The sequence below is a fragment of the Leguminivora glycinivorella genome, chromosome 17 (assembly GCF_023078275.1).
Source record: "Leguminivora glycinivorella isolate SPB_JAAS2020 chromosome 17, LegGlyc_1.1, whole genome shotgun sequence".
In the NCBI taxonomy this organism is placed as follows: domain Eukaryota; kingdom Metazoa; phylum Arthropoda; class Insecta; order Lepidoptera; family Tortricidae; genus Leguminivora; species Leguminivora glycinivorella.
Window position 1 is genome coordinate 13,134,682 of NC_062987.1, and position 26,836 is coordinate 13,161,517.

A 26,836-nucleotide genomic window follows, 5' to 3' on the forward strand; every position below is an offset into this window, starting at 1 on the left:
TGTTGGCCCTTTAGGTATATTTTGAGACATGTTTTCTTACTCTCTTTTTTTCTCCGTTCACTATCAAATGGCTTTTTTCTAAACTACAGTAGCCAGAACTATTGAAGATAGCATCTCACCAATTCCTGTAACACCTCAGGCGGTGGTCGCCACCTTCGTCCAATAGTTTCACTAGACTCCCCCGTATCTGGAAACTTCCTCACTCTTGGCTGAACATGCACTCTGTCCCAGTAACTAGGATTTACTTTCCTGGGATAGGTAACTTGCATTATAACTTTATGTTAAATTTATCACTATAGAGAAAATGTAAACCACTGTGACGCCTTCGTCGATTGATCAGTGTTATTTGATTGTATCCAAGCATTTGTTTATTGGCAACAAATGTTTTAGTCTAATCAAAAGCGTGCCTTGTTGTCATAGTAACTAATTTAGGGGGGTTTAATCCTGGGCTATTCATATAAGAGTAGGCACTTGTACAGTCACGTCTAATAATCTGTATACATGTCGGACCGTATGTCTAAAGCATTAAGGATCAAAATCGTTAACATATTTGAGAGCTGACCGTACAATACATTATGCAATTTATGTATACACATTCACACAGGCAGTAAAGGTGTTGAAGTAAGCACCTAATGGGGGTCAATAATGAAACAAAAATAATAAGTTTGGTAAAAATTCATTTATTCTCCACAAGTGACTGAAATTGTTATCAAAACACAATATACGTGTTATTATGACTAACGTTAAAATACAAGACTGCAATGTCAGCCATAAATACAAAATGTAGGTCGCATTTTTAGAACGAACCCGACTTAACGCTCAAATCGTTATTGAGTTGTGTCAGTTTCGTTCTAAAGGTGCGAGATGTGATCAACGTCACATATCCAGAATCGCCGCCTACCACAGATAATAAAATGATGGTATCTACTGGGTTTTATAACTATAAAAATATTGTCTGTGGTATTAAGGCTAACTTAGCTCTTCTGACTTTTTTTAGTTTCCCGAACAATATAAGCGACGGTTATTTATTTCGCCAATTTGTTCCACAGACTTGCAACACTGCGTTAAACACATTTCCTTAAGATTAAGTATAAATAAATTATATTACGAAACGCCTCTACGAATATACAAAATCAATACAAATCCTTACGTTACTAATACGAATTACATCACAGTTCATAAACAAGTTAGTATTAAAGAGTTAAATATACTTCAAAAGTAAAATTTGAAACTAGAAATTTTAGTCAAATAAATTTTAAAACTCAATTAACAATTTGGTAAGAATATTAGCGTACTCAGGTTAACTTAAAATTTAGGAACAAATACCTACATATTCCGTTACATGGAAAAGTTGATATAACACAAGAAAATATGAAGAAAGTAATATTTTATCATAACAGTTTTTCCTATACATTAAAAAATCGAATCAAACCATACCACACATACAAATTTACAAAATTTGTAGTTTCAAGACAAATCGAATTTTGTTCAGTCGTTTTATAGGCATATATAAAACATTACTTACATAATATGATTGGGTAAAAAAGCTACATTTGTAAATGACAATTAGTACGCTTATGGTTGAGTAGCATTTAAAAATACTGTCTAAAGAAATTATGTACTTATGTATTAAGGTAAGCTTTAATGTATCTAGCTGGGTAATATCGTTAGAAAATATCACTTTATCGCTAAGATGTTATAAATATAGATTATTTGTTATGAATGAGTATCCTGTAAACACGACATACTTAATGGTACTGAGAGTTCGGGGTTCTATTTCACTTATCTATTGCACATATTAGTTCTTAAGATCATTTTCCACGATTAAGAGATTATTTATATTTTGTCATCAATCCAACGGATGATTAGAACAGAGTAATTTCATAAACTTTTCAGAAATTAAGTGTACGTACTTAGTGTTGGCAGCATTGAATTCTAATATAACTCCATTTCTCATGTATTGGTTAGAGAAAGAGCTCACTAGATTTTAACGCGGCAACACAGATGACGATTGCATGCAGTACAAGTATTTTTTAAGATCAGTCCAGACAGTACATCTATTCGCTAACCCGATTAAGTTCTGCTCATATCAGGCTTTGCAATAGACACATCGATGCCAATACCTTTTCTGAACAAATTGATCATGCCTTCTGGACGGGCCTTAATATTCCGAAAATGTTCATTCACGTTCCACAGGTTATCGCAAGTACCTGTCCTTGTCACGTCTTAACCAAAACCAGTGGGTTAGACAGAGATGGCATATTCGACCAGCTTAGGGGTAGGAGAGCAGCGCCTGCTGTGGCCACGCGATTTTGGCATCTATCCTCTTGTAAGCCAGGATGAAGTTCTGTCCGTTCTTCTCCGCCATAACTTCTTGGGGGCAGTCGTTTTCGTTTAACATCGTCTCTGTAAAGAAAAGAGTACCTATATGAAGTTTATATAGGTAATAAACTAACCTAACCTAATTATTAATTTTTCTTCAAGTCACTAGTGTGTAAACTGGCTAAAGTTAAAAAAAAAAGGTACCTATAGGTAAATTGTCACCACGTGTAAACACGACTTTATAACAAGGTACTAATATGTATATATAATAGCTTACAATTTGGTAGCATTGAATTTGATTTATTAATAAGAAAAAAAATGCAACCATAGACAGCTTTGTAGCATTCAGATTTCCCGCTTCTTCTTTAGTTATTTATTTTCCATTGAGTATAAATATTAATGTACGTGTGTTTGAATGGATTCCAGATCCGCGCTTGAGCGAATAAATATCAATAGTTTTTGGGACACTATAGTTTGGAAATGGTCCTAAGAGCAATGTTAGGAAAGATGCGTCAATGTTGCGTCAAGTAACAGACATAGCTGGATACATGCTGTAGTTCGGGAGATGTGTCAGATGTCGGGTGCGTATTTTATTAAAGTCATACCAAGGTAAGTCGACAGCTATCTTGACTAGTTCTGATAGTCTCGCTGGTGTACATGTTATTTTAAATGCCAAACTTTAATGAAATTCTGACTTTTAGGAACTTAACCCGTCAAATCCGTGCACAAGCGGGGGCTATCAAAGTCGTCGCTAATCATGACTTTGAGTCGGCTCGAACTCCGTCTAGTTGTCGACGTGGTCAAGCACTCACCTCGCTCGGCATGCTGCGCGAAGAGCGCACAGTCCTGCAAGTCGGTGATGAGACGGCGGCGCCACGACCGGTTCACGCAATTCCGTTCAAAGACTATAAATTACTAGGCTTCGAGTCGGCTCGACCGCTCCGCCGAGAAGAAAGTCGAGAAGGTTTAAGGACTCACCTTGCTCGTCGTGGAGCGCGAAGAGCGCGTAGTCCTGCGGGTTGGTGATGGCGGCGGCGTGCGCGAGCGCGCGGCACAGGTCGCGCGCGCGCGCGCCGGGCCGGCAGGGCAGCGCCACGCGGCGGATGGAGCCGCGGCACTCGTCGGGCAGCGCCACGCGCACCACGCAGCAGCCGCCGTCGCCGCCGCCGCTCTCCACCGACCCGCGCCGCCACTGGAAAACGAAAGCGGCTCAGTGGGAAAATACATGAAATTAATTAAACATAAAATTGATGTGCCGGTTCTCGCACGGCGCTAGTTTACGGCCGTTAGCCGAAATTTCAAATATAAATGTCATTTACCATACTTATGACGAGCTTTATAGTATAAACGATATGACATTGTCTATCTTCCATAACGATGATGGATCGCAAGTACCTTTCACAATTTAAAATTTTTATTAAATTATATGTGGACGAAAATTAGAACAAAGGCTGGATATACTCGTCCATAGATTTCAATTTTCTACAAGTTCAATTTTAGTACCCTCCTTCCCCGACTAATAATGTGGCAGGCAATAATCCAGCCATGAGTTTAGCTGACCGGCCGTATATGTAGTGTATATTATGTAGTGTTATTAAACTTACCGGTGTCGCACTATCCGGTCCAGGTTCCGGTGCTAACCTCTTCAGCACAGCCACAGCAGAGAACAACGCAGTCAGGTAATATCCTCCTTCGCCGGCCAACAACGCAGCAGGTAACAATCCAGCCATGAGTTCCGCTTCTAGCTCCGCGCATACAAGCCGACAGCGAGCGACCGTCCACGCCAATACTGGGAGAAGATCGTCGGCCCCTAGTGCTCGTTCTCCGCGAATCTGAGGAATTAAATATTAAATCTGTACTCCGGAGAATTAATATCTAAGCATTATTTTCTAAAAACTTTATGCGTTGCCTTTCTTATACTTAATAATTTGTAACACTGTGTAGATAGATAAATACCTCAAGTACCTATCGACTCGCGCGCAAAACGCATGTTGTGTTAGACCTTGTAAGTTGGTCTGTGTTGTGTTGATACAGATAAATTTATGTACGACCACAATGCCCAACACGTAAAGTTTTTAGAAATATTACTATTTCCTGTACTTCCCTACTGCGGAGATTTAAGCATGTACCTACCTATAGGTATCTGCTATGCATCAATATGGCCTTCACAAATCTATATTTGTAAGTTATGGATTAGTGTACGCTTTACGCGATCAAACGTGGTTAATGTTACAAACCAGGCTGTACTTTTATGGTGTAATCTCTAAGCAGTTTTGTAAGCTTCAGCTTCAGGAATTTTTTGCTCATGCATAAGGTCTTCTATGCGAAATATTTGCACTTTGGCGATGCAGTAAGTTTTAGTGAAGAAAACTAAGATCGATATTAAGACTGGCATACTAAATTTGAAGAATCAAGTATCACGTTTGAGGATAGATTCGAAGATGTTATTGGCGCTGATGATACCAGTTATATGGCTTTTATAAGCAATTTAAAAGTAGTCCCTAACTCACCCGAATCCCATAGGGGTGCAAGAGCGTCTTAGCGCCGGTCAGTCGCCCGGGAGCGGTGGACGACCACGGTTGACTTTTCAGCTAGGTGGTTAAATATATCACAAGTTAATCGTGGAAAAGACGTCTAGTTAACCTTTTAACCGCTTAGGATTCTTCATTTACCGTCGCCGTCGTACGAAGTTATTATTGTTTTGTTTATCAGACGTCGTCAAAATGAGTTGGATGTGATAAATCGGACTGCATAGGTATATACGGCGGTTAAAGGGTTAAAGGCATCAGTTCATTCATAACTTGTTAACTCCTCAACTTTGTTGTGGGTTTAACTTAGTCCAGAAGGGTATAATTATCGTCCATTTTCATGGTAGATTACAAGAGAAGAGAGGAATAAAAAAAGCATGAAAGTAGCTGATGCTTACCGCATTGAACATAACAGATATCGCAGCGAGAAGGTTTTCTAGTTTGTCCAACGGAGAGTCCGCCTCTTGCATCTTGAGGAAGTGCTTCGAAATCACTGCCAAGACCGCTGAAGACGGGACTTTAGTGGATTCCTGGAAGTAAAACCAATGATCGTTTTATAAATTCAGATGAAACAGAAGTTGGTCACGTGTAAAGCAAGACTTTAAGGCTCATAAAATGTTAATACTATAGTGCAAGAGATCAAGGGTAAGCGAATACTTTTGGAGTATTTCCGGCCCAAATAAGTAGATCATCATAACATTGAATTATATCTAAGATCTCGAGTCCATCCTGTTCATACATCCTCGTGGACAGCCAGTATCGTGTACAGACAGCCTCCAGCCGGTACATCACTCCTTCCAATACAGACACTACTCCACCAACAATATAATAACTTACCTTTATTACGTTTAGCTGCAGCGGAGTAGCGTGCTGAGCGCGCTCCACAGCAGCGTGCAAGCGACGCACATTGGCAGCGTGCCATGCCGCCTAACGGCCCGGCCACGACATTGGTCTAAGCGCGTCAGCGGTGAGCGGCAGCCATACGTGCGAATGAAAAGTCCCATCGCTGTGTCTCGCTCCAATGTATGGCCGCTGCTCACCGCTGTCGCGCTTAGACCAATGTCGTGGGTGGGCCGTAAGTCCAGGCCCCATTTAGGCGGCGTGCGAACTCGCACGCGATTTTAGTTACATTGCGGGATGTTGAGGTTACAAATAATTTTGCACAGCCATCAAATACCGCAATGTAATAAAACTCGTATGCGAGTTCTCGTACCATCTAAATGGGCCCTAAAGCGTATACAGCCGTAGCACTAGTCAGTTCATCGCGCTTGGTAACAAACACTACTTCAACACGTGTCCTACCTTGACGCCCAGTTGCAGCGGAGTAGCGTGCTGTGCGCGTTCCACAGCAGCGTGCAAGCGACGCACGTCAGCCGCATGCCATGCCGCCAGCAGCGTATACAATCTCGCTCGCAGCGGCCGCACCACTAGTCGGTGCATCACGCCTTCCAATATCGCGTCCAGGTTTAAGAACTCCGTGGATTTCAACTGGAAAAGAGAAATATTCGTTTTAGTTTTGTTTGAAATTGGGGAGAACAGGATTCGTTCTAATATTCTTTATCTTCACGAGTAATGTTCTAAAACTTTCTGGCAGCGATATGCTTTTGTTTTTTTTTGTAAATGTTGATAAAGTCTCTTAGGAAAGAGAAGAGTCGTGAATTGTATTGGGGCCCTATACATTCTGTGATTCTTCTCTTTCCGCACATTCTAGTCGCCCGGGTCACTTGGCGGTTAAAGCGTTTAAAAAGAAGTTCGGGTTCGGCTTTAAACTCATTTGAATGTCAGATTCACGATTAGGGTTCATTACCTTGAGCCTCTCTTTTTCTACTTCTTTCTCGAACTCTCGTTCTCCGTGCTTCACAAGATAATTCTTCATTCCGGACATGAACTGCCTCATGTTGCGCATCATCACCTGAAAAGAATATACAAGCATTAAGTTTTAAGGCGATGGTTAATTTACTATTAGGTATAGTATGAATTTTCTGAGATGAACTTTTCGCTTTAGCCGTAATCTGTTAAACAAAGGCCTTTGTGTCTATTGTTTACGGCGGCTAGCTCCCGTTTAAACGGCACGTGCTATAGTCTCAGTGTAGTTAAAAAGCAACTATCATGATAGTAATAAGGTTCAAATCCATAAAAAGCCCTTTCGGAGATAACACGTTTTGTCATCTTCAAAAAAAGTTACCTGCATACTGCAAACTGTTTAATAAATTTAAACCTTATTGCTATCATGATAGTTGCTTTTTAACTACACTGAGACTTTAGCACGTGCTGTGGAAACGGGAGCTAGCCGCCGTCAATAATAGTAACAAAGGCCTTTGTTTAACAGATTACGGCAAAAGCGAAACGTTCATCTCAGAAAATTCATACTATACCTACCTATACTAGAATTTGGAACCTAAGAACTAGTCAATAGGAAAAGACGCGCTCAATTTTTTAAAAGCCGCTCTTGTCTACTGGCAGTCTAGCAATACTTTCGTTGCACGAATCCATACTTGAAATCGTACTAGATGTATAAAGTCTTGCGCGAAAACGCAGGCTTAGCTAGAGCTCTTAAATGTGATCGCTGTGCCAGTGTATATTTACATTTAGGTAACCAAATAAGCTTCCAAAGAAATGGATAAATGTTCTATAAAACCAAGAAAATTTGTAAGTCCTCACCTGCGGGTTAGTCTCCTTAGAGTCAAGCGTGCACGCGATGAAGTTGTCAACATTCTGCGCAAAGGTCGTGCTCTTGTCCTGCGCCAGATGCAGAGCGTAAGCCCGCAACGCTGCGCCCGCGCCGCGCGTTGATCTACCGCCGCGAAGCGCGCGCACGCGGCCTGCAGCTGAAAATAACAATAAAATAATTATTTTACACCAATTTAAATAATTTTGTCATTATCAATTTTAATAATATTAACATCTAGTTAACTATATTAGTATTAGTCCATCTAGTAGAGACCAAAGGAAGCAAACTCTGGAAAGGACCACCAGGCAAACGAAACAGAGGACGACCACAGGCTAGATGGATAGATGACATAATAAAGCATTTCCCGAGAAACTGGCACACTGAAGCCCAAGATAGAGAGAGATGGTGCAAACTGGGAGAGGCCTTCACTCACGCAGAGGTCCGCTAGTAATAAGTTAGAAATGAGTCGGAATCAATGGCTTTTTGTTTATTTTAATAATTATTTACAAGTGCTTTCAAGAGGAAAATCGAAACGAGTTACCTATTCGAAGTAATTGGGGCAAGAGCACCAGTATGCATAATAAATTTGTACAAGCATTTAGCCTTGACCCCATCTCACCTTATAATAACAGATTGATATGTCATCATGTGAGCTTTTAGAAATGTTCAAATCTTATTTATTTATACAATATACAGTGTGGAAAAATCGAATGCCACATCAATGGCAACTACCTTAAATATTGTAAACAGCACATTTTGTGTAAGGGAGACTTTCCTTTGTTTTTAAAAGCAATAAATTCTGCATTTAAGGATTTATGAAAAATCGCTTGCCTCAGTCGGGACTCGAACCGGTCAAATGTGACAAAAAATAACGTGCCGTATTTTATGATGCAGATTGAAAGGGTTACTGATAAGGTTCATTTTTCTCTAAATAACAAATACAATCAGAATAACGGAAGGCCATGAAAATTTGGCACATTATTTGGCACGTTATTTTTTGTCACATTTGACCGGTTCGAGTCCCGACTGAGGCAAGCGATTTTTCATAAATCCTTAAATGCAGAATTTATTGTTTTTAGAAACAAAGGAAAGTCTCCCTTACACAAAATGTGTTATTTACAATATTTAAGGTATGTGGCATTCGATTTTTCCACCCTGTATATTTATTTAAAAAGCAGACTCTCCCAGACCACGAGGACAATGCCGTCCTTGAAACATCGGAGGTTAGTGTTTAAAACATAGTACCTATGTATATAGGTATTACGCGATTTGCAATTATAAATATGTGTATTAAATCGTGAAAGTTTAAATCAGTGTTTCTTGTTTATAGGTATCCGTATTCCGATAAATAAGTATTGGATATAAGAAATAAACGTGGAGTGAAGTTTGATGTTTGCATTTGTAAGCCCTATTAATTTTGTATTGTTATCAACATTGTTAGATCCGTTTTAAAGGTCTTAATTACAATAAATATTTAAACGAAAATAAATAAACATTGTCGTGTTCATTAACGAAAGAAAATATTTGTATATCCATCATTAGTGACATTCTATCAATATATATATTCTTTTGGACATTATGGAATATTATGTGGAACAGCAATTTACAATGCAACGATTAACACTATTAGTTTTAATTTAATTTTTATTTTAGCTTTATTTCATGATGATTTATGAAATAATTAGAAATCCCCATCTCTTCGCCTAGTACATATGCCTCGCCTCGCCTGGTGGTGGTGGTGGTGTCTTATAATATTTATTTATTTATTGAAAAAAAGAAGTAGTTTTTTGCGAAGGTGACGTTAGGTGGGTGGTGGTGTTAGGGCTGGGTTCGAATCCCGGTAAGGGCATTTATTTGTGTGATGAGCACAGATATTTGTTCCTGACTCATGGATGTTTACTATGTAGAAGGTGCATTAGGGCAATTTCGAAAGTCGCATAAAAATCACCATTATTTCCATCATATCAAGACTCCCCTTTTGAAATTACCCGAGCATTTCTGTCATTCGTAATTACCCTAATGCACCTTATTTATATAATATATTTATATATTTATGTATATCGTCGCTTAGCACCCATAGTACAAGCTTTGCTTAGTATGGGGCTAAATTGATATGTGTAATTTATTTATTACTGGCTTTTGCCCAGGGCTTAGCTCGCGTTAGAAAGAGACAAAAAGTAGCCTATGTCACTCTCCATCCCTTCAACTATCTCCACTTAAAAAATCACGTCAATTTGTCGCTCCGTTGTGCCGTGAAAGATGGACAAACAAACAGACACACACACTTTCCCATTTATAATATTAGTATGGATTAATATATATATACTGGATGAAACGACCGGGTTTTGCGCTAGCGAAGTTTACTATTAGGTAATTAAACAATGTAAAAAGTTTAACTGTCGAATACTTGTGGCTTCAAAACTTAAGACGAAACATAACACGCAAGAGCACATTAGATAAGAGAATTACATCTTAATAGATAATTTTAATGATATTGTAACAAATCCTTTGTAAATAGCAACGGTTTTGATACTGATAAGATAAATAAACAATGTATGACAATAACGTTGAGATTGTTAAGACTAGAACAACACGTGTTAATGAATCATACCTTAGTGTCGATCTAAAGCAAAAGTTACCACTTACCACACATAAGGGCAAAATTCGGCCGCATCTTTATACGCTTTACTTGTTAAAGCGTCCAATCGTCCATATGCTTAGCGACTATGTGGTACCTTTATCTTGAGAACGTCACACATTATCATTATCATTATTATGTATAGGATTATGAGATGTCATTACCATGTTTGGATAATGCTAATATTGGTGTAACGTAGCGCTTACGTATAAGTAAAAGTAATTTAAAATTTGTAAAAGTAATGCTGGAAAATTTGCACGACCGGTATCTTTAAATTATTAAGCCGTTCAACATATAACATATCTAATGTAAGCATACACTTGTCAAAAGTTAAAAATCAGATCCGTATGTAGGTACCTACTACAAGAGTACCTACCTGGGTAAGAAAAGTTAAAGCTTCGGAGTTTCGGGTTATTTTCTCATCCTCACTGAGCGTAAACTTGACCGAAGTCAAAACATTTCTCATTGGGCATAAAGTCCTACAACGTTTCAAAAACTCCGCTCTCCGAACCTACGATACCTTAAATCAATTGAATTGATACGTAGGCATAATGGAATTTTAGTTATCTTGTTTCTAGACCCCACAGTGTCGCAATATCCTTAATATAATTTCAATTTATGCCATCTGTTGAAAATGTAGGGCAACATGACTAATGAATGCGATATCAGCCATTTCAAAGCAATAATGCTTTAATTATTATTAATGCTGCAAAATTTATTAAACAATTACAACGTATCTAGTGTGCAAATGAGTAATGCCCCAATGACAGACTTGCTTTATTATTGTTATGTTAAGTGCAGTGTTAAGTTTATAGTTAATGTTTAAAAATGTATTGTTACATAATTGGTTATAACCGGAAGACATATTCAAATACGTGTTTTTTGAATATAGATAGGAACTGTTACTTTAATTCAATTTACATTAGATAATTATTTCACGTGAAGAAGTACGTTAACCTTTAGACAAACGTGTAGAAATGATATCTAATATTTGTCAAGGGTCTACTTGATACGTTGTGACAATATTAGGTTTAAAATGGTCACTGAACCTACTAAAGGTCATATAATTTACGCAGTAGATTACTAACCATTTAGGATATATTTCTAGCCATTTATTTTACATATTTTGGGTAATCACATGCAGAGGAATGAGCAGTTATTTTTCAGATATAGTTACCTACACAAATAAGCTTTCGTGCAGGTTGATGTCATAAACTCTTCATGTTCAGTCACAATATTTTTTGACTGCTTAGCACAAAAAATGCATTTGAATCTTTTACAGACGCCACAGAGGAATCTCATGACAGCTTTAAAGAAACGACGGAGAGGGTGCACTCTTTTCATTTTCGTGTTTTGTTCGGGTTTTTGCAGATCCTTGCAATGGCACTGCGGCGGTGTCGCCACGATCACTGCTCTTCGCTTGTTTATATTTTTTTCAGCTAAAGATTTGCAGAGTTGCGTCAAAGCGCTGGATTTGGCCAAGCGGTGCTGGAACTTAGGCTCATGCAACTGCTCACGAGTGGCGAAGACCCAATCACTCTCCATAGCAAAGTCGTCCAACGAGTCGGTACGGAAGTTTCTCATCGTCGTCAACGCCACCACTCCGTCACTCGGCTCTGATGCTCCTAACGCTTCCGAAGCTCCTGAACTTTGAGGCATAAAATTACTGAGCGAGTCTAGCTTCTGTTTACTGGAACTCGGTTTTTCGGTTAATCTTGCGGGTTTACCGCGAAACAATTTTTTAAGCCACTTCATTTCGATCGCGATATTTTCCCGCGCTATTAAATAACGGTACCGCACACGCGTGCGTTGCACCGCCGCGAGTGACAACTACTGAATGTATCTGGTTGTGAGTAAACCCACGGCACGCGTAGACCTTTACCCTTTATCCGTAATTAATGTATTTAGACTGCAAATGTGTAGTAAGTTAAGCTTTCCGGCGCATTTTCGTTATCTGTCCGTAATGACAGCTGCGGAACAATTGTTGTAATTGATTTTAATTTATTTACCGTTCAAAGTTTATCGGCTGAGTCTTCACACCCTCAGTAAGTGACACATTATGAGTGCCTACGTCACGCACATGTGTAACCCAACAATGTAATGACGCCGTGTGATGTAATGCATTTGTATGTTGAAATAAGTTTCAATTGAGAAATTCTTGTTGCTTGATAAGTTCTAACGATCAAAACAATTTTAGACCAAAACCTGAACTTTATTATAGGTAGCTTTTATACAGACCCGATGAAAAATATGCCTTGAGACTTTTCTGTAACCGCGAAACTCCTTGACTCCTTGGTTCCTTGGTGATATACCAAGGAAACAATTGGTTAATTATAGCGTATAATGAAGGAGCTAATCGTTATTTACCATAGTTATCTCAGCTACAGTTTACACAGAGTCAGTCTGAATGCAACTGGGACAAGTTTGTTTTCAAACAAATAGGTATGCGGTACATTCGAGGGAGTAGTGAAATTGTTAACTGTATATCATCACTACTTTTAAAAAAACTTGTATCTTCGTCTGTCAATGAAAAGAAAATTGTAATAAGTATGTATGGAATGCATATGACTTACTTACTGCGTTTTAACTTTGAGGAACACCGTGAGATACGAGATTTTTTAAAAGTAGTGACGATATGTCTATCCAACCATGAATCAAAAACAAACGAATAGGTATTTAAAAAAACCATCTGAATTGCTAGGAACACAATAGGTACCTCATTGTTTTAGTTGGGTGAAAGTGCAGTAAAGATTGTTAACACGTTCGCGGACGCGTATTCTATAGCATACGTTTTTGTACTCCTTCTGGTGACGCGTATGCTATAGAATACGTTATTTGGTTTGAATTTCTGCGTCTGTTTGCTTAGTAATCTGCTTGTTCACAGTATAATATTATTCACCAACATTTCCTCTACCATTCACTAGAATCATAGTATGCATACTGCAACATTACATAGTTTTATCACAGTTAAAAAATATGCTGTGGCGTCACAGATCGAGTTCACCTTTTTGTGACGCGTATGCTATAGAATACCTCTTTGTATGGAAATTTGCGCAGTAGCCCCGCGAGTGTCACCGGGAGTTGGCCCGTGAAATGTGGCCAAATTTCGAGCGCAAACGTAATTTTACGGATTGTTTAAAAAATCATAAGTAATTATTTTTACAGTTTATATATATTTTTGTGTTGCGGTTTTGTTAACAAACATGTCCACTGTCGTTTTATAATAATACACCGTGATTTTGGTTACGATAAATTAAGAAAACCGAGGCATGTTTATACCTATTATTTGAGTAATTTCCTTCGTACTTAGTCATTGCTTTGCTCATATAATTGTGAATAAACCCTATTTCTGGTTGATACTGACTGTTTACGTTAAATTATGTCTTTTAGAGTGAATTTTGTTGGTGTTTAACTACTTGAACTTGGTTTAGATGCTTGTAAAATAGTATATAAAGCTGGGCGAATCATCGCGTAGTGAGAGGTAGTGGATAAGTTCTACCCAGAAATCATCGCACCAAACGAAGGCCTTTAGCACCTATACAACAGCAGGTTTGAACAAAAATTATTCTAGTCTCAATGACGAAACGGGTGACTACAGTTCTGACGAAAGTTAGGTACTCCAAAAGAGTCTGTAGGAGATACACATTTAGACAATTCTTCTTGTACCAAAAAACTCTGTATTCGTGAACAAGCTTTATACTTTTATTTGTGGGCATCATCCCCGCAGCCAGAAACACTAAATGTTTTATTTGATATGATTCTACAGAATGAATCTGCTGTATCACCATCTACGGATCGTATGCTATAGCATACGGTGTCATATAAGATCACATTTTGACTCAGTATTGTGTCACGGTATGCTATAGCATCGTATGCTTTAGCATACGGTGTCACATAAGATCACATTTTACCTCTGTATTTTGTCAGGTATGCTATAGCATCCGAATGCTATAGCGTTCCTCGTCACATAATAACCCTAATATAAGCTGTCTAAGGACAGGTATGCTATAGCAGTCGAAAAATTCCCATACAAAATATTGGTGTCCCAGAGGGGTGACTGAGCGTCCGCGAACGTGTTAACTTAAATTGCTTAAAAGCTATTTTCTCTTGTTTAATTTATTTTAATGCATAGTCCAATATTTATAATGCGTCATGAGCCCCGGTGTGACAACGAGTTCAGATTTTCACCGATCATTAATAGGCTACTTGCCTTCTAGTCAAATCAGCTTCTTTTCAAGAACTGTCAAAACGAATTTGAACGACTTACTAATATGGAATTTATATGAAATCGAATTGAGTGACGTCACGGTCAACTTAATTACTTTATATATTTCTACCTGACTTATAAAATAGAAATTGGATTTAAAAATAACTTTTGTCCCTGTTTTTCTTATAATTACCTATCTGATGTTTTATTTCGTGCACGGTATAAAATATTTTAAACTATAGTCAAGTTCCATATTCCCGTGGGTGTCGTAGAAGTCGACTCTGGGATTTGCGTTCGTTCGTGGGCGACGGGATATCACTGCGATATCACAATTTCGATTTCTTTCAACCCGTCAATTGCTAAGAGGCACTGAAACTTGTGAAGTTTCATGTGGTCTACCTGGGAATATAGGTGTATTTATGTATATCAATGTAATGTATAAATCCTTACCTAATAGGGGGTCTAATCGGTCCCTGAAGCTCTTAGCCCGCGTCGCCTCCAAAGGCGCTCGTCTCGGGATCGGGGACTCCCATTCGCAAGGCTCGTCCTGTAAAAAACATTAAAGTCTTAGGTTGAGACCAACTTGTATATCAGCGTTACATCTGGAGCATTAAAAGAGTCGAGAGTTGAACCGCTCCACGTGGATACAATTCTTTAAAGCAGCCTGTACAGACTCGGCGAGAAACTGTCAACGAAAATATTGGTGGCGAACTTCGAAACGAGACAAAAAGGGAACAGACAATATGTAAACACTCATTCTCAGTCTTGTAAAGTAGCCTTCAAATATATTGAAATGTCCAAGGCATTCGCAATCTCGCATATATCTGGACGTGCCTCTATTGTCAAGATATCAAAGGCGTATTTAAATGGTTCAGAGCACCTTAGAACGTGTTAGGTTGGAAGGGCTTGGAATGTTGGCCTTATGATTTGTACATAAATGAATGTTTTTAGCTGAAGATTCATAATACAACAAATGAAACTTACCATATCAAGGGATTGAGGTCCGTTGCAGGGCAGAAGTCCATCCCACTGTGCGCTATCCCAAGGCTCTGAAAATACGGTGCCGTCATCGCTCGCCTAAAAGAAAAAAAATATTTTTAGACAAACAAGTAAGTGAATACTGCTGCTATTTTATTATTGAAAAGGAAATATTTTGTGTAAATTTGTTGAAAAATTACGATATTTGATAATCAAGGCGGAAAAAATCAGGCTACATACCGATTGCGACATAATAAAACTATAATAACAATGTATAGTGCAAGAAGTTGTCTCTCTTTCATAGGTCTGAAAAAAGTTCGCAAGGGCAGACATCTACATAAATATCTTTTAAGGATAACTTAATATACTTATTTTTATCCTCTACTCTCCTAAGGATGCCGAAGACCGGGCAAAGTGGAGAAGACTGAGCAGGAAAGCGGACCCTGGCGCTAGGCTGGGAAAACGCTAGGTTGAAGAAGACTCTCCGTGCCGGGGCAGACCGCTACTTACTTATAAATCAATAGTAATTCAAGCCTACCTGTTCGGACAACGGTCTGAGATCATGTACATTGTCATAGCAGGAGGCGCGCGGCGGGGAGCGTTCTTCCGGCAACGCCACTGGCTCAGAGTTCAGGTGCAGCTCGGGAAACCTGAATATAAACATAAGAAACAAGATATGATAAATACCGTAAAATCCCCTAACTATACTCCAAATCTCCCAAATGCCTTTTAATATGTACAATTGTACATCATTTGTTTAAATAGATGAATGAAAATACTGGGATTCCACGAAAAGGATCATTGGTAATGATACTAAAATTATTTTAGAAATTGTTGTTACAGTATTGGACTATAGTTGGCACCTGACTAAGAGACGCCACCGGCGACCGAAGAGCTGGCAGCTTCCTCGCTCAGCGTATTAGCTTGACAATCCAGCGAGGAAATGCTGCCAGCGTCTTCGGTACTATGCCACAGGGGCCGTGTTTAGATTTACTTTAGTTTAATTTTAGATTTATTTAGTTTAATTTAATTTTAATTTTTATTTTATTATAATATAATTGTCATGTGATGTAAGTTTCAATGAAGTAACAAAATAATCGTAAATAAATCTATGGAATTCATAATACAGGTAGGATGATGTTAGTGAATAAAATATGTATTCACGAGATTTGTAACATAAAGTACCCAGCTTTAATTTAAAGTATGATTATTTGAAATTAATTGAAGGGATATTTACAAAAACAACATAACTGCTTAGAGCGGTTGACACTTTTAGAACAACATTTTTGATCGTGACAGGTGTCAACCAGTGTAGTCAGTTATGTTGTTTTTGTAAACATCCCTTCAATTAGGACTGAATAAATCTGTGGGAACCTCAGATAAATAGGTTTAAAACTCAAAGGTGGGAACAGTAGGTAAGATTAGTAAAAAACGTAACGTACGTACTTACTCATTTCAAGTGGCGTTATCGTTTAATAACGAGGTTGATAAACAGATAAGTGATAATTGTTTATGAAAATCATAGATACTATTTAAAATCATCCTATACGTGGTTTGACGTCATAGGCACTTTTTGTCCGATGCCTGCTTATTACAATTGACGGTAGCAATCGTTTTTAACCCCCGACGCAAAAACGAAGGGGTGTTATAAGTTTGACGTGTCTGTCTGTGTGCATGTCTGTCTGTCTGTCTGTCTGTCTGTCTGTTTGTCTGTCTGTCTGTGTGTGTGTCTGTCTGTGGCATCGTAGCTCTCGAACGGATGAACCGATGTTGATTTAGTTTTTTTTGTCTGAAAGCTGAGTTAGTCGGGAGTGTTCTTAGCCATGTTTCATGAAAATCGGTCCACTAGGTCGCGGTCGGGGGTTTTTTCAAAATTTTAATTTTGTGGTTAGGTTATTATTCAGTTGCTTTTCGAAGGAAAACAGTGAGGAAAACAGACTATAATAATCCTAATAGCGCCTTAAATTTAGTGAGGAAAACGGACCAATGCCACCTACCTACCTAATTTGCTGTCAGGTTTAGACTGTCAGATGGCAATAATTTTCGTAAAACTAAAGTCAACGCCAAATTAGCCAGATTTATAAGTCGTAGCAAAATGACAGGATAACGCAAGGAAATGAATAGTGGAAAAATCCTCATAATCGTAGCTTACCTTTGAGCAACGACCTGATGCACCGTCAAATGTTGCACCCCGTCGTCTACTCCGCTTAACCTCGTCTCCTGTTCTGCCAGCGATGGAAACGTCCCACTTTCGCTGTTCGAACCTTCATCGTTCTTATCTGAAAACGAGAGAGAAGTAAATTAACAAAGATTGTAAAAGCAACACAGAGGCGTCGAAGTGATACAAAATCGAGTACCTAGACTGCAGGTACTTACCGGTCAAAGATAGAACTTGAGACATCAAATCTTAGAATTACTACGTTAAAGCAGATTGACATATAACCCCATAATACAAATAAATTAAATTAAATAAAAATAGACTAACGCGCGACTTGCGGCATGTCAGTAACGCGCGGCGTGGCGCTTGCTCAGCAGGCAATCATGTGCTATGATTGGCGCGCATTGTATTAATTGCATAATAACCGTTGTTTATATCGTGGCCACATATTTCAACAGAAGGAACTCTCTATTTAATTCCCCGCTAGCAACCACAGTGTACATACGTATCAGTTTTTTCGTTTCGTGGCGGTTTCACTGTTTTGATTGAAACGTTACTCCTCCATAAGGTATTTTAAATTTTAAGACAAGACACTCATTCTAACGCGATTGAATATCATTATTTTACGTTTTTTTCGACGTTTCGTCTCAGGTTGCGCTGGCCGTGTGTACAAAACATGAGAACTGATCCGATATCGGATGTAGGACCGATACCTATCCCATATATATTTACAACCGATATAGCATCGGATGATGTGAATACGCACTAAGGTATTTTAACAGAAGACTCACTAATAAATTCCCAGCTAGCGTCCACAGTCCATGTATCAGTCTTGCCCGATGGCGGTTTGTTGGCGACGCGGGGCGGCTGCACTGGTTTGATCTTCGGCTTACTCCGGAGAGACACCAGATTGTCCACCGACGTTGAAGTGTTGGGAGATGAAGCTGGAACAGATATGGATGGTGAGATTTCAATTAAATTCTGCTAAGGATTAGGCTAAGTTCAGATGACCGCGAGGCGACGCGAGGTTAAAGATTGTAACAAAAATCAATGGTGTTGTGTATAGAACCGCGCGTCAGCGTCAAGCGTCAAGCCACCGTCATCTGTCGGTACCAACAGATGAATCGCGCGGCAGCGCGCGTCGCCGCGCGTTCATCATAACTTAGCCTTATGGATAGTAAAGTCTAGAAGCTGTAGGCCATATGATCTTGTTTATTACGGTTAAGTATATGATAAAACAAGAAAGAACACGATAAAGCTAGAACCCAGGGTTAACTTTATACCAAGGTAGGTACCTAATATAACGTTATCGTATGCGGAGTTGAATATCCGCGCAGTAGGCCTACCTACTGCGCGGATATTCAACTCCGCATACGATACAGATGTAGTGCGTAAAGGGTTTCCTTCGGAAACGTTCGTATTTGTCATGCTAGTTCAGTCAATGTCAGTACATCTTGTACTGACACTGACTGAAATAGCATGACACGATCGTACGTTTCCGTAACAATACGAAGGCAAATCTTTTCGCACTACATCTGTAGGTACATGAATCTACATATAGGCACAGTGTTAAGAGATGTGACGAATCGCAGGAGAAACGCGAACAAGATTTTAGATAAAGTTTGATAACGTTCTTAAGTCTTATAAATAGTAGACTTATAAAAAATGTATCGACTGCTAGAAGATATTACAGAATACGCAAAATATTGTGCAAATCGAATGAATAGAAAATGGAAATATTTTTAAACAAAAACAAACGACGATATTTTTTTCTACTTCATTATTACTCACGTGATAATTCCTCTATGCTATGCATATCACGGAGCGGGTAGTATGGGTGATTGTGAGGTGGCTCCGAGTACCTCTGTGATAAGCTGACGCCAACTCGAAGGAGTTTACGACGTTGGACCTGTGGTAACGCTGCCTGAAAAACAAAAAAACACATTAGAATTTTATGCATCACACCACACAAAAAAAGTCAGTCTTTGTTTCAATGGTAGGTAATTCTAAATATAATGGAATCCGTTTTTGTTAAAAAAAAAAAAAAAAAAAAAAAAAAAAAACAAACAAACAAAAGCAGCTCCGGCCCATTGAATATTGAACAAATTTCGATGGCGGTAATTTGTACTATTATTAGGACATACAGGTACTATTACAGTGCTACCCAAAAATAGGGTATAGCATTAAACAGAACGTAATGACCAACCAATACAAGATACCCGACTTAGGGCTGGTTGCATCAAACCGTCTGTCACCGTTAAAGCGTTCGTTAAATTTATGAATGGGAAATATTGTATGGGAAGTTCCATAGACAAAATGTGGTTGATGAAACTGGCCTTTATTAGAATACCAATACTCAAATTACGTAGTGTTGGTATCTTGTTTCTTATAGTAGATGGGATGGTACCAACAAATCACACATGGAAGGTCCGTCAACTATGTAATGATGGTTTGTCTTCAACAACCTTTACTTTTATAAAACTACTCAATCAATTGGTCTAACAGATCTCATTGGCTATTCAGCGTGGTAACGCTGCCGGTGTGATGGGGACATTTGAACCAGGTACGATTCGGGACGGTGTCATTTAGCTTAAAGTTATCAATAAAGTTATTGTCCGGAAAACTTACTTCTTTTAGGGTATCCACAGGATCAGCGTAGAATGGACTACCAGCATTATCTTTATCAGACTCATCGCCATTCATTTGTTTCACGCAATCGTCTTCTAATTTCACCGTTTCCATGCTTTCAGTATTATGACTCTCCGATTTTTTGAATGTGGCTTCGATTTCTTCAGTCAACTTCTTATTCATGTTCATAGAAATGCTAAGTTTATCTGGCCTCTTTGGTATTATGTCACCCTTGCTGTTGGTTGTTGCGATCAACTCGTTTGAACCGTTGAAACTGTTTTTAAGTGACGTTTCAGACAGTTTTCGTTTTTCACTTAAGTTTTCGGTTGAATTGAGTATATGTATATTCTCCTTTTCAAGAATTGATTGTGTGCTTTTAGCTGCGTTTAATTTTGCTGAAATGAAAAGTGTAATTAGAGAAATTCACTGAATGGAAAAGTGTTACAGCAAGGGGAACATTTAATTTACTTACGTAGTGTGTCTGGTAGAAGATCAGGTCTTTTGCTCTTCATAAGTCCATTGTGTACGTCATTGTCGCTCTCTGATTTTAAAGGTTTGAACGAAGAACAGTTATTGCCTTCTGGTCCCCAAATATCTTCATAATCAGATACTTTATCCATCAATGAACTTCGATAATATACGCCTGGCGATTCCAAGATATCAGATTCCTACAAAATATGTACTTATTGTTAATATTTTAGACTAAAAGAAAATAACTAAACAGGAAACATATATCAAAATTAAGAATTCCTTTATTATGACACGTGCCGTTAGTTATGACCATTGAAAAGTAGGTAATTGATATCCCAAACACACATGAGTACATATTGGTTTACCGTCCTACCTGATAATGCCTGGATTCCTTTCGCAGGGAGTGCTTACTCCTCCTGGATCGACCAGACGGCGTTGTCGACGTGGTATTAGAGTTTGGGGACAACACTTTATCTCTGTCTTTTCCGTTCATAGGAGAGATCATAGACAAATTTGACGTTGGGGAAAACACATGTTTATTCGTTAAAGGCGAACTTCTCGACACAGGTGAGAAAATCTCACTTTTATTTGTTTGACTTAAAGGTGAAAAAACACCACTTTTAGAAGAAATAGTATCGTTAGATACTGGGGAATTTATTTGACTTGTCGGAGAGAAAATGCCACTGGTAACTGAATTGGTACCATTAGGTGAAACTAACTGATTAGGTGAAAAACTGTGGTTAGATTTAGTCAGACTATTGCCCATCGGGTCGGCGGAATCGGAAGTGTTCGTATGAGATTGCGGTTCTAACGGTGATCCAGGTTCAGTGTTCTGCTCAATCATTTGTCGTTTTAAACTGCCGTGCAAATTAGCTGCCATGGTACTGATGCACTCCCCCTCTGGCGACATGCGGTGCATCAAATTCTATACGGGACAAATATAGGGTTCCATTTAGTAAATTATAACACCATAAATTACTTATTACAATCAACTGTTGATGAGGTTAGAATGGTTATTCACAAGCAAGGTAGCATGCTTTTTGAAAACGCACACACAATAATCACGCACGCCTCAATTTTAGGCGTCTCACCTGTTCGTTGCATTGGTCATAGGCTTTTGGATCGTCCATGATGGTGAAGACATCCGCCGTGTTATTGTTGATAGCGTTAGACGCAAGCGTTAGTTGTAGCCGGTCACTCCGAATGCTTTCGTTTATTTGGTGATTGTGGATCTGAGTGTTATTGACGCTAAACGTGACTGTTGTCGTGACTGTTATGTTTCCGTTTGTAGCTTTGTTAATGGGGTTGAAAGCTGAGACCTCGTTTTTGGGTGACAAGGATTTTTGGAAAGGAGGTTTGGCCCATCGAGGAGGCGGCGGTGGGGGGGTTGTTTTAGCACTGCCTAACTGAGTGGGAGAATGTTGCGTGTTGGTGGTAGGGAATGTATGAGGTTGTGTTATATGAGCCTGAAAAACAGGTAACGCATTATTTATTTAGTCAAATACAAGCTGTTACTAATTCTACACATCAGTAGTATATGTACTTACGGTACTAGACATGAGGCTTAAGGTATTAGGTGGGGTAGGTCGGGGAGCACGGATGAATGCTCCATTGGGTTTGGCTGGAGGTGAGGGCGCTTGTCTGCCCTTGAACGTGCTGAGGTTCTGGTTTTGACTCGGAGGGGAACCTGAGGCATCCGGCGATGACATCTTAAGCACGACATTTTGTTCTTTGTCTGGACTGAGTATCTGTTCTCTTGAGTTTGTTCCTATACCTGGAAACATTAAAAATATATGTTTTAGAGTTTTTATCAGACGATTCATATTGGTTTATTTCCTAATCAAGTTCAGGCCATAAGTCGTTAGGTCTATCGTGGAAGAGAACGTTCAAAGAATTTTTAAAGTAAGTTCTTGTCTCTTAGTCTATTTACTCGTATCTTTTTATCAATAACAAAGAAGCCTCATTGAGTTTAAATTGTGCACTAATCAGGCGCAGGGAAACAGTGGATGACGCTAGCCCTAGATAGGGACACTTGGAAAAAGATGAAGGAGGCCTTCACCCAATGAGGGGTTCATCAGAAGAAGAAGTAACAGACAAGAACAAACACAACACATGTAAAAAAAAAGATGAATAAATGACTTTTTATTTATTTATTTACTAATCATTGTCAATAGACATCAAAAGACAGAAGAAACTGAGCTGGAGTCTGTTCTTCAATGGATCATTCATAGCTACTTACTTGCATTAAAACTGCTAAGACTAGATCCCGTGTCAGACGGTGTGACCGCCATAGGCACGACGCCATTCTGACTGGGTGAGAGCAGGTTCAGCGGGTTGTTCTTCGGGTTAGCCATGGGATAGCCCCAGAACTCTTGTCCCAGCAGGGCCAGGGAACTGAGCTGGTGTCTGCTCTTCGCTTCGCGGAGGGGACGTGGCAGTTGGAGCTGGACTGGTAGTTCATCGCTGGAATTAGAAAAAAGTTTGTGAATATTTTGTATGTAGGTTTATTTTTCGCCAATTTGTTAAGAGGGCTTTTGTGTGAAAAACAGTGAAATCGCAACCGAGCGCTTGATCATACCGTGTGTGGTATCAAATTAAAGGGCTTTGCAAGTAGTTTACAAATTTATATCACACTATAGGACTTATTCTACTTGGTCTAACAAAATATGAGAAAATGTCTAAAAGTGGTAATAATTGTACCGATGAAGGCTCGTTTTCAAAAAATTGCCAAAAATAAATAATAGCAATTTGTAATCACTAAGGCATAACAGCAATTTAAGTAAACGTTGCGGATTAATTAAGTACAAAAATTACTTCGATTTGATGTAGATTTTCAAAGAAAATGTCACTTAATTTTAGGTAATTTCTGAAAAAAATTGAATTCGTGTTAGCCTAGTTTACTCTTTTTCAAAACCTTATAATAAAAAATGTAGTCTGAGAAGATTGTAGTACAGGATATACGAATTATAAATTTACCTGTTTTAGTATTCAAAATTGTCCAATTTTACAAATAAGATCGACTAATTCAGCTCTATACGTGAGTTTTTCTAAACGTGCATTAGAAAAAAAGTCATAATTAATTTAGTGGGTTAGTTTTGAAAAATCCAGTCTTATAAAAATCAAGATAATAAGATGTTGTAACTGAAACTTGAATTAAATAAATCTATTGGATAACGGAAAGTGTAGTATTTCACCGACTAAAACTATCAATTTTACATTCTTTTGACGTTTTTTTTGAAAGCACCCTTTACAATCCGCATCCCCACCATAATTAATAACTGTTTAGGTTTGACAGGGCAACCTAAAAAAGGATTTTATATTCCAATGGGTAACAAGAACTCCGACTCCTGGCAATTTGTCATCATAATTACGGCACAAAATAGACTTTTGACTTGACATCAACATAAATAAAATATTTGCCAACACAAAAGGCACTAATGACTCACAAAACAAAGATTATACGTACCAGCACTGAGAATAGTGGGCAATCAACTCCGGTATGTTATCGAATCTGTTGTGCGAAGTCTCGAGGCCTATTCGACCCCCTGAGGCCTGTATCAGGTAGTGTTCGATATACGGCCCCTTGTCCGCTGGTAGCCGGACACTGATCGCCATCGTATCTGGCTGACTCGACTGCCGAACCACGAAATTCTGAAACATTACAAATACTTAAATAATTTTAATTTTTCACAAGAAGAAACTTCTGCAACCGATGCTATTATGCTCAGAATATCCTGAGGTCGTGAGACTCGTGAGGTCAGGTCCTCAGCCAGTAATTTTTACCTATAAGTACACTTACTATTTTTTTATGGGATAGGAGGCAAACGAGCAGACAGATCGCCTGATGGTAAGCGATCACTGCCGCCCATGGACATCCGAAACACCAGAAGGAGGTGCTTTGCCGGCCTTTAAGATGGGTGTACGCTCTTTTCTTGAAGGTTTAAGGTCGTATCGGTCCAGAAATACCAGGGCCGGGAAAGATCGAAAAATATTCAGTGACGAAACTCGGAAGTATCTACCGTTTACCCTACTCGTAAACGGTCTTTAAGGGAAAATACGAGTAGAAAAGTACAAAGTTTTTTCGATAAGAAGCATGAATGAGACTTTTTGCACATGATTCAAATGTTTCCTAAATAGGAAGGTATGTTTCATTTTATCTATATACTATGTCATGTTTTCTATGTACTAAAATGAAATGAAAGAAATGATTTTAGGAAATCAAATACAGAATCAAAACAAACATACCCCTTTCCCCTGCAGAAGATGAAACGCCCCAGCCCTTTGAATTCCAGGGCGGAACAAGAACGCACCCGCGTTCTAATCAGTTGCTCCAAAAGGCCGATATCGCATGGAGGTTGCTCCTCTGAACCTCAAGATAAGTCCACTGATAAACTGTCGCCGAGGACAGCTTTGCCATTATCTTTGCAGTATTACCTACGTAGTAGAATAGTGATTCTTACCCCTTCCTCTTTCCCCTGCAGAAGATGGAACGCCCCAGCCCTCTGGATTCCCGGGAGGAACCAGACCGGGTGCGTTCTAATCAGTCGCTCCAAGAGGCCGATGTCGCACGGAGGCTGTTCTTCTGAGCCTGAAGATGAGTCCACCGATGAACAATCGCCGCGGACACCCTCGCCATCGGATGAGAGGCTCTCTCGGCTCTGAAAGGAAAGTTCTCTTGGTAAAGACTTCGTTACATACCAATGTAAGCTTTACAGATTAATGTCGCCAAATGATCTTTAGGCTCTAAGCCATTTTGTTTTTCACAAAATGTTAATTCGATTTTACCGTGTACCTGCATATACTACTGTACTGATTAAATTCTTAGCATGTGGCTAGTCCATGAAATCTAGTTCTATAAACTCAAAGCAAACTAAACAAAGTTGTTCAGCCGGCTGAAAAAGTGTATAAAGCGCGTAAACGTAATAAGGGCGATAAATGAAACCAGGCGTATAATTCAATATTGTTATCATTAATTAAGAGGTGTTTTTGAGTTACTCTTAATTTTCACCCCATAGAGAATTTTTGAAAAATTTCCCAGCAGCAATGTACTGTAAACGTGGTTGCGATGACAATCAATGACAACTGTCAACGAGCGTTTAACGCGAGTGTGTTTGCATTACGTTGCGGGCCGAATTAATTTGTATGGATAAAAAAAAATTCAATTTTAAGTAAAAGTTATCTAATTCCATTTTTTATGTCATATACTCACCACCGTTAAGAGGTTCGCCCGTATTAGGTTTACACCCTGTATATGGGGGCCGTTTATCAATGAATTGTGAATTCCATCCATAATACGTATGAGTACAGGTACTCATGCATTTTCTTAGTTCGCTGTCCAATTATACTAAACTAGCTTTTGCCCGCGGCTTCGCGTTAGAAAGAGACAAAGTAGCCTATGTCACTCTCCATCCCTTCAACTATCTCCTCTTATAAAATCACGTCAATTCGTCGCTCCGTTTTGCCGTGAAAGACGGACAAACAAACAGACACACACACTTTCCCTTTTATAATATTAGTATGGACTAACACGTTAAGAATGTAAAAACAACATCCTACCTCAAATCGTTCTGCACATGGCTCTATAATAACCCAACTAACAAAAATTAGTCTTATAGTGGCTTATAATGCCAAAAATAGTACTCTTATAATAACCTTGTAAACCCTTTACAAGAGGGCATTTGGGCACACCTTATAAGGCCAAAAACCTTATATCCCCCTTGTAGTTACTATATTATTAGCTTTCTTATCTTGTACGTGCTTTATTATGGCATGCAATAAGAAAGTTAACCTTATAATGGCAAGAAAAGTGCTTTTAAAAGGGTAATGTACTAATAAGAATCATATTTAAAGCTTTAATAAAGGCAATTATACTTGTAAGAATCATATTCAAAGCTTTAATAAGGGCAATAGCTCTTGTACACGTTTTGTGATCATCAGATATAAGGGAGTAAAACTCATAACGGCGAAACAGAATGCTGTTTTAAAAGTTTATTGTGCTTTTCGTAGTGATTTATGTGTACATCATCATCAAGTCATCCATTTTGCGAGTTAGTAAACGGTAAGTTAACTTTTACATATTACAATTATTTGCTTATTTATTATGGAAACTGTGTGGGAATCCAATTTCATGGTGAAATGTGATATAAAATGTGTTGTATTATTAATGCGCCCTTGTATTTCAACGGTTTTGTACTAAAAATGCGGTTAATTAATTTTGACATGTCTTGAGCAAGGC

General features: G+C 38.7%; 1 protein-coding gene across 1 annotated transcript in view; it reads right to left on the minus strand.

The window, feature by feature from the left end:
- Window positions 1-660: 660 nt before the first annotated feature.
- The window catches only part of LOC125235259 (protein sprint), a 415,349-nt gene continuing 389,173 nt past the window's right edge, over window positions 661-26,836 (minus strand). Inside the window, 21 exon segments of the mRNA XM_048141757.1 lie at window positions 661-2,406; window positions 3,301-3,514; window positions 3,927-4,154; window positions 5,249-5,380; window positions 6,153-6,338; window positions 6,658-6,762; window positions 7,512-7,678; window positions 14,817-14,913; window positions 15,351-15,443; window positions 15,883-15,994; window positions 17,497-17,623; window positions 18,294-18,446; window positions 19,294-19,426; window positions 20,131-20,525; window positions 20,603-20,798; window positions 20,975-21,526; window positions 21,693-22,067; window positions 22,149-22,375; window positions 22,841-23,064; window positions 24,068-24,252; window positions 25,062-25,259. Of these exon segments, the coding sequence (XP_047997714.1) occupies window positions 2,273-2,406; window positions 3,301-3,514; window positions 3,927-4,154; window positions 5,249-5,380; window positions 6,153-6,338; window positions 6,658-6,762; window positions 7,512-7,678; window positions 14,817-14,913; window positions 15,351-15,443; window positions 15,883-15,994; window positions 17,497-17,623; window positions 18,294-18,446; window positions 19,294-19,426; window positions 20,131-20,525; window positions 20,603-20,798; window positions 20,975-21,526; window positions 21,693-22,067; window positions 22,149-22,375; window positions 22,841-23,064; window positions 24,068-24,252; window positions 25,062-25,259 (4,233 nt within the window). The 3' untranslated portion in view covers window positions 661-2,272.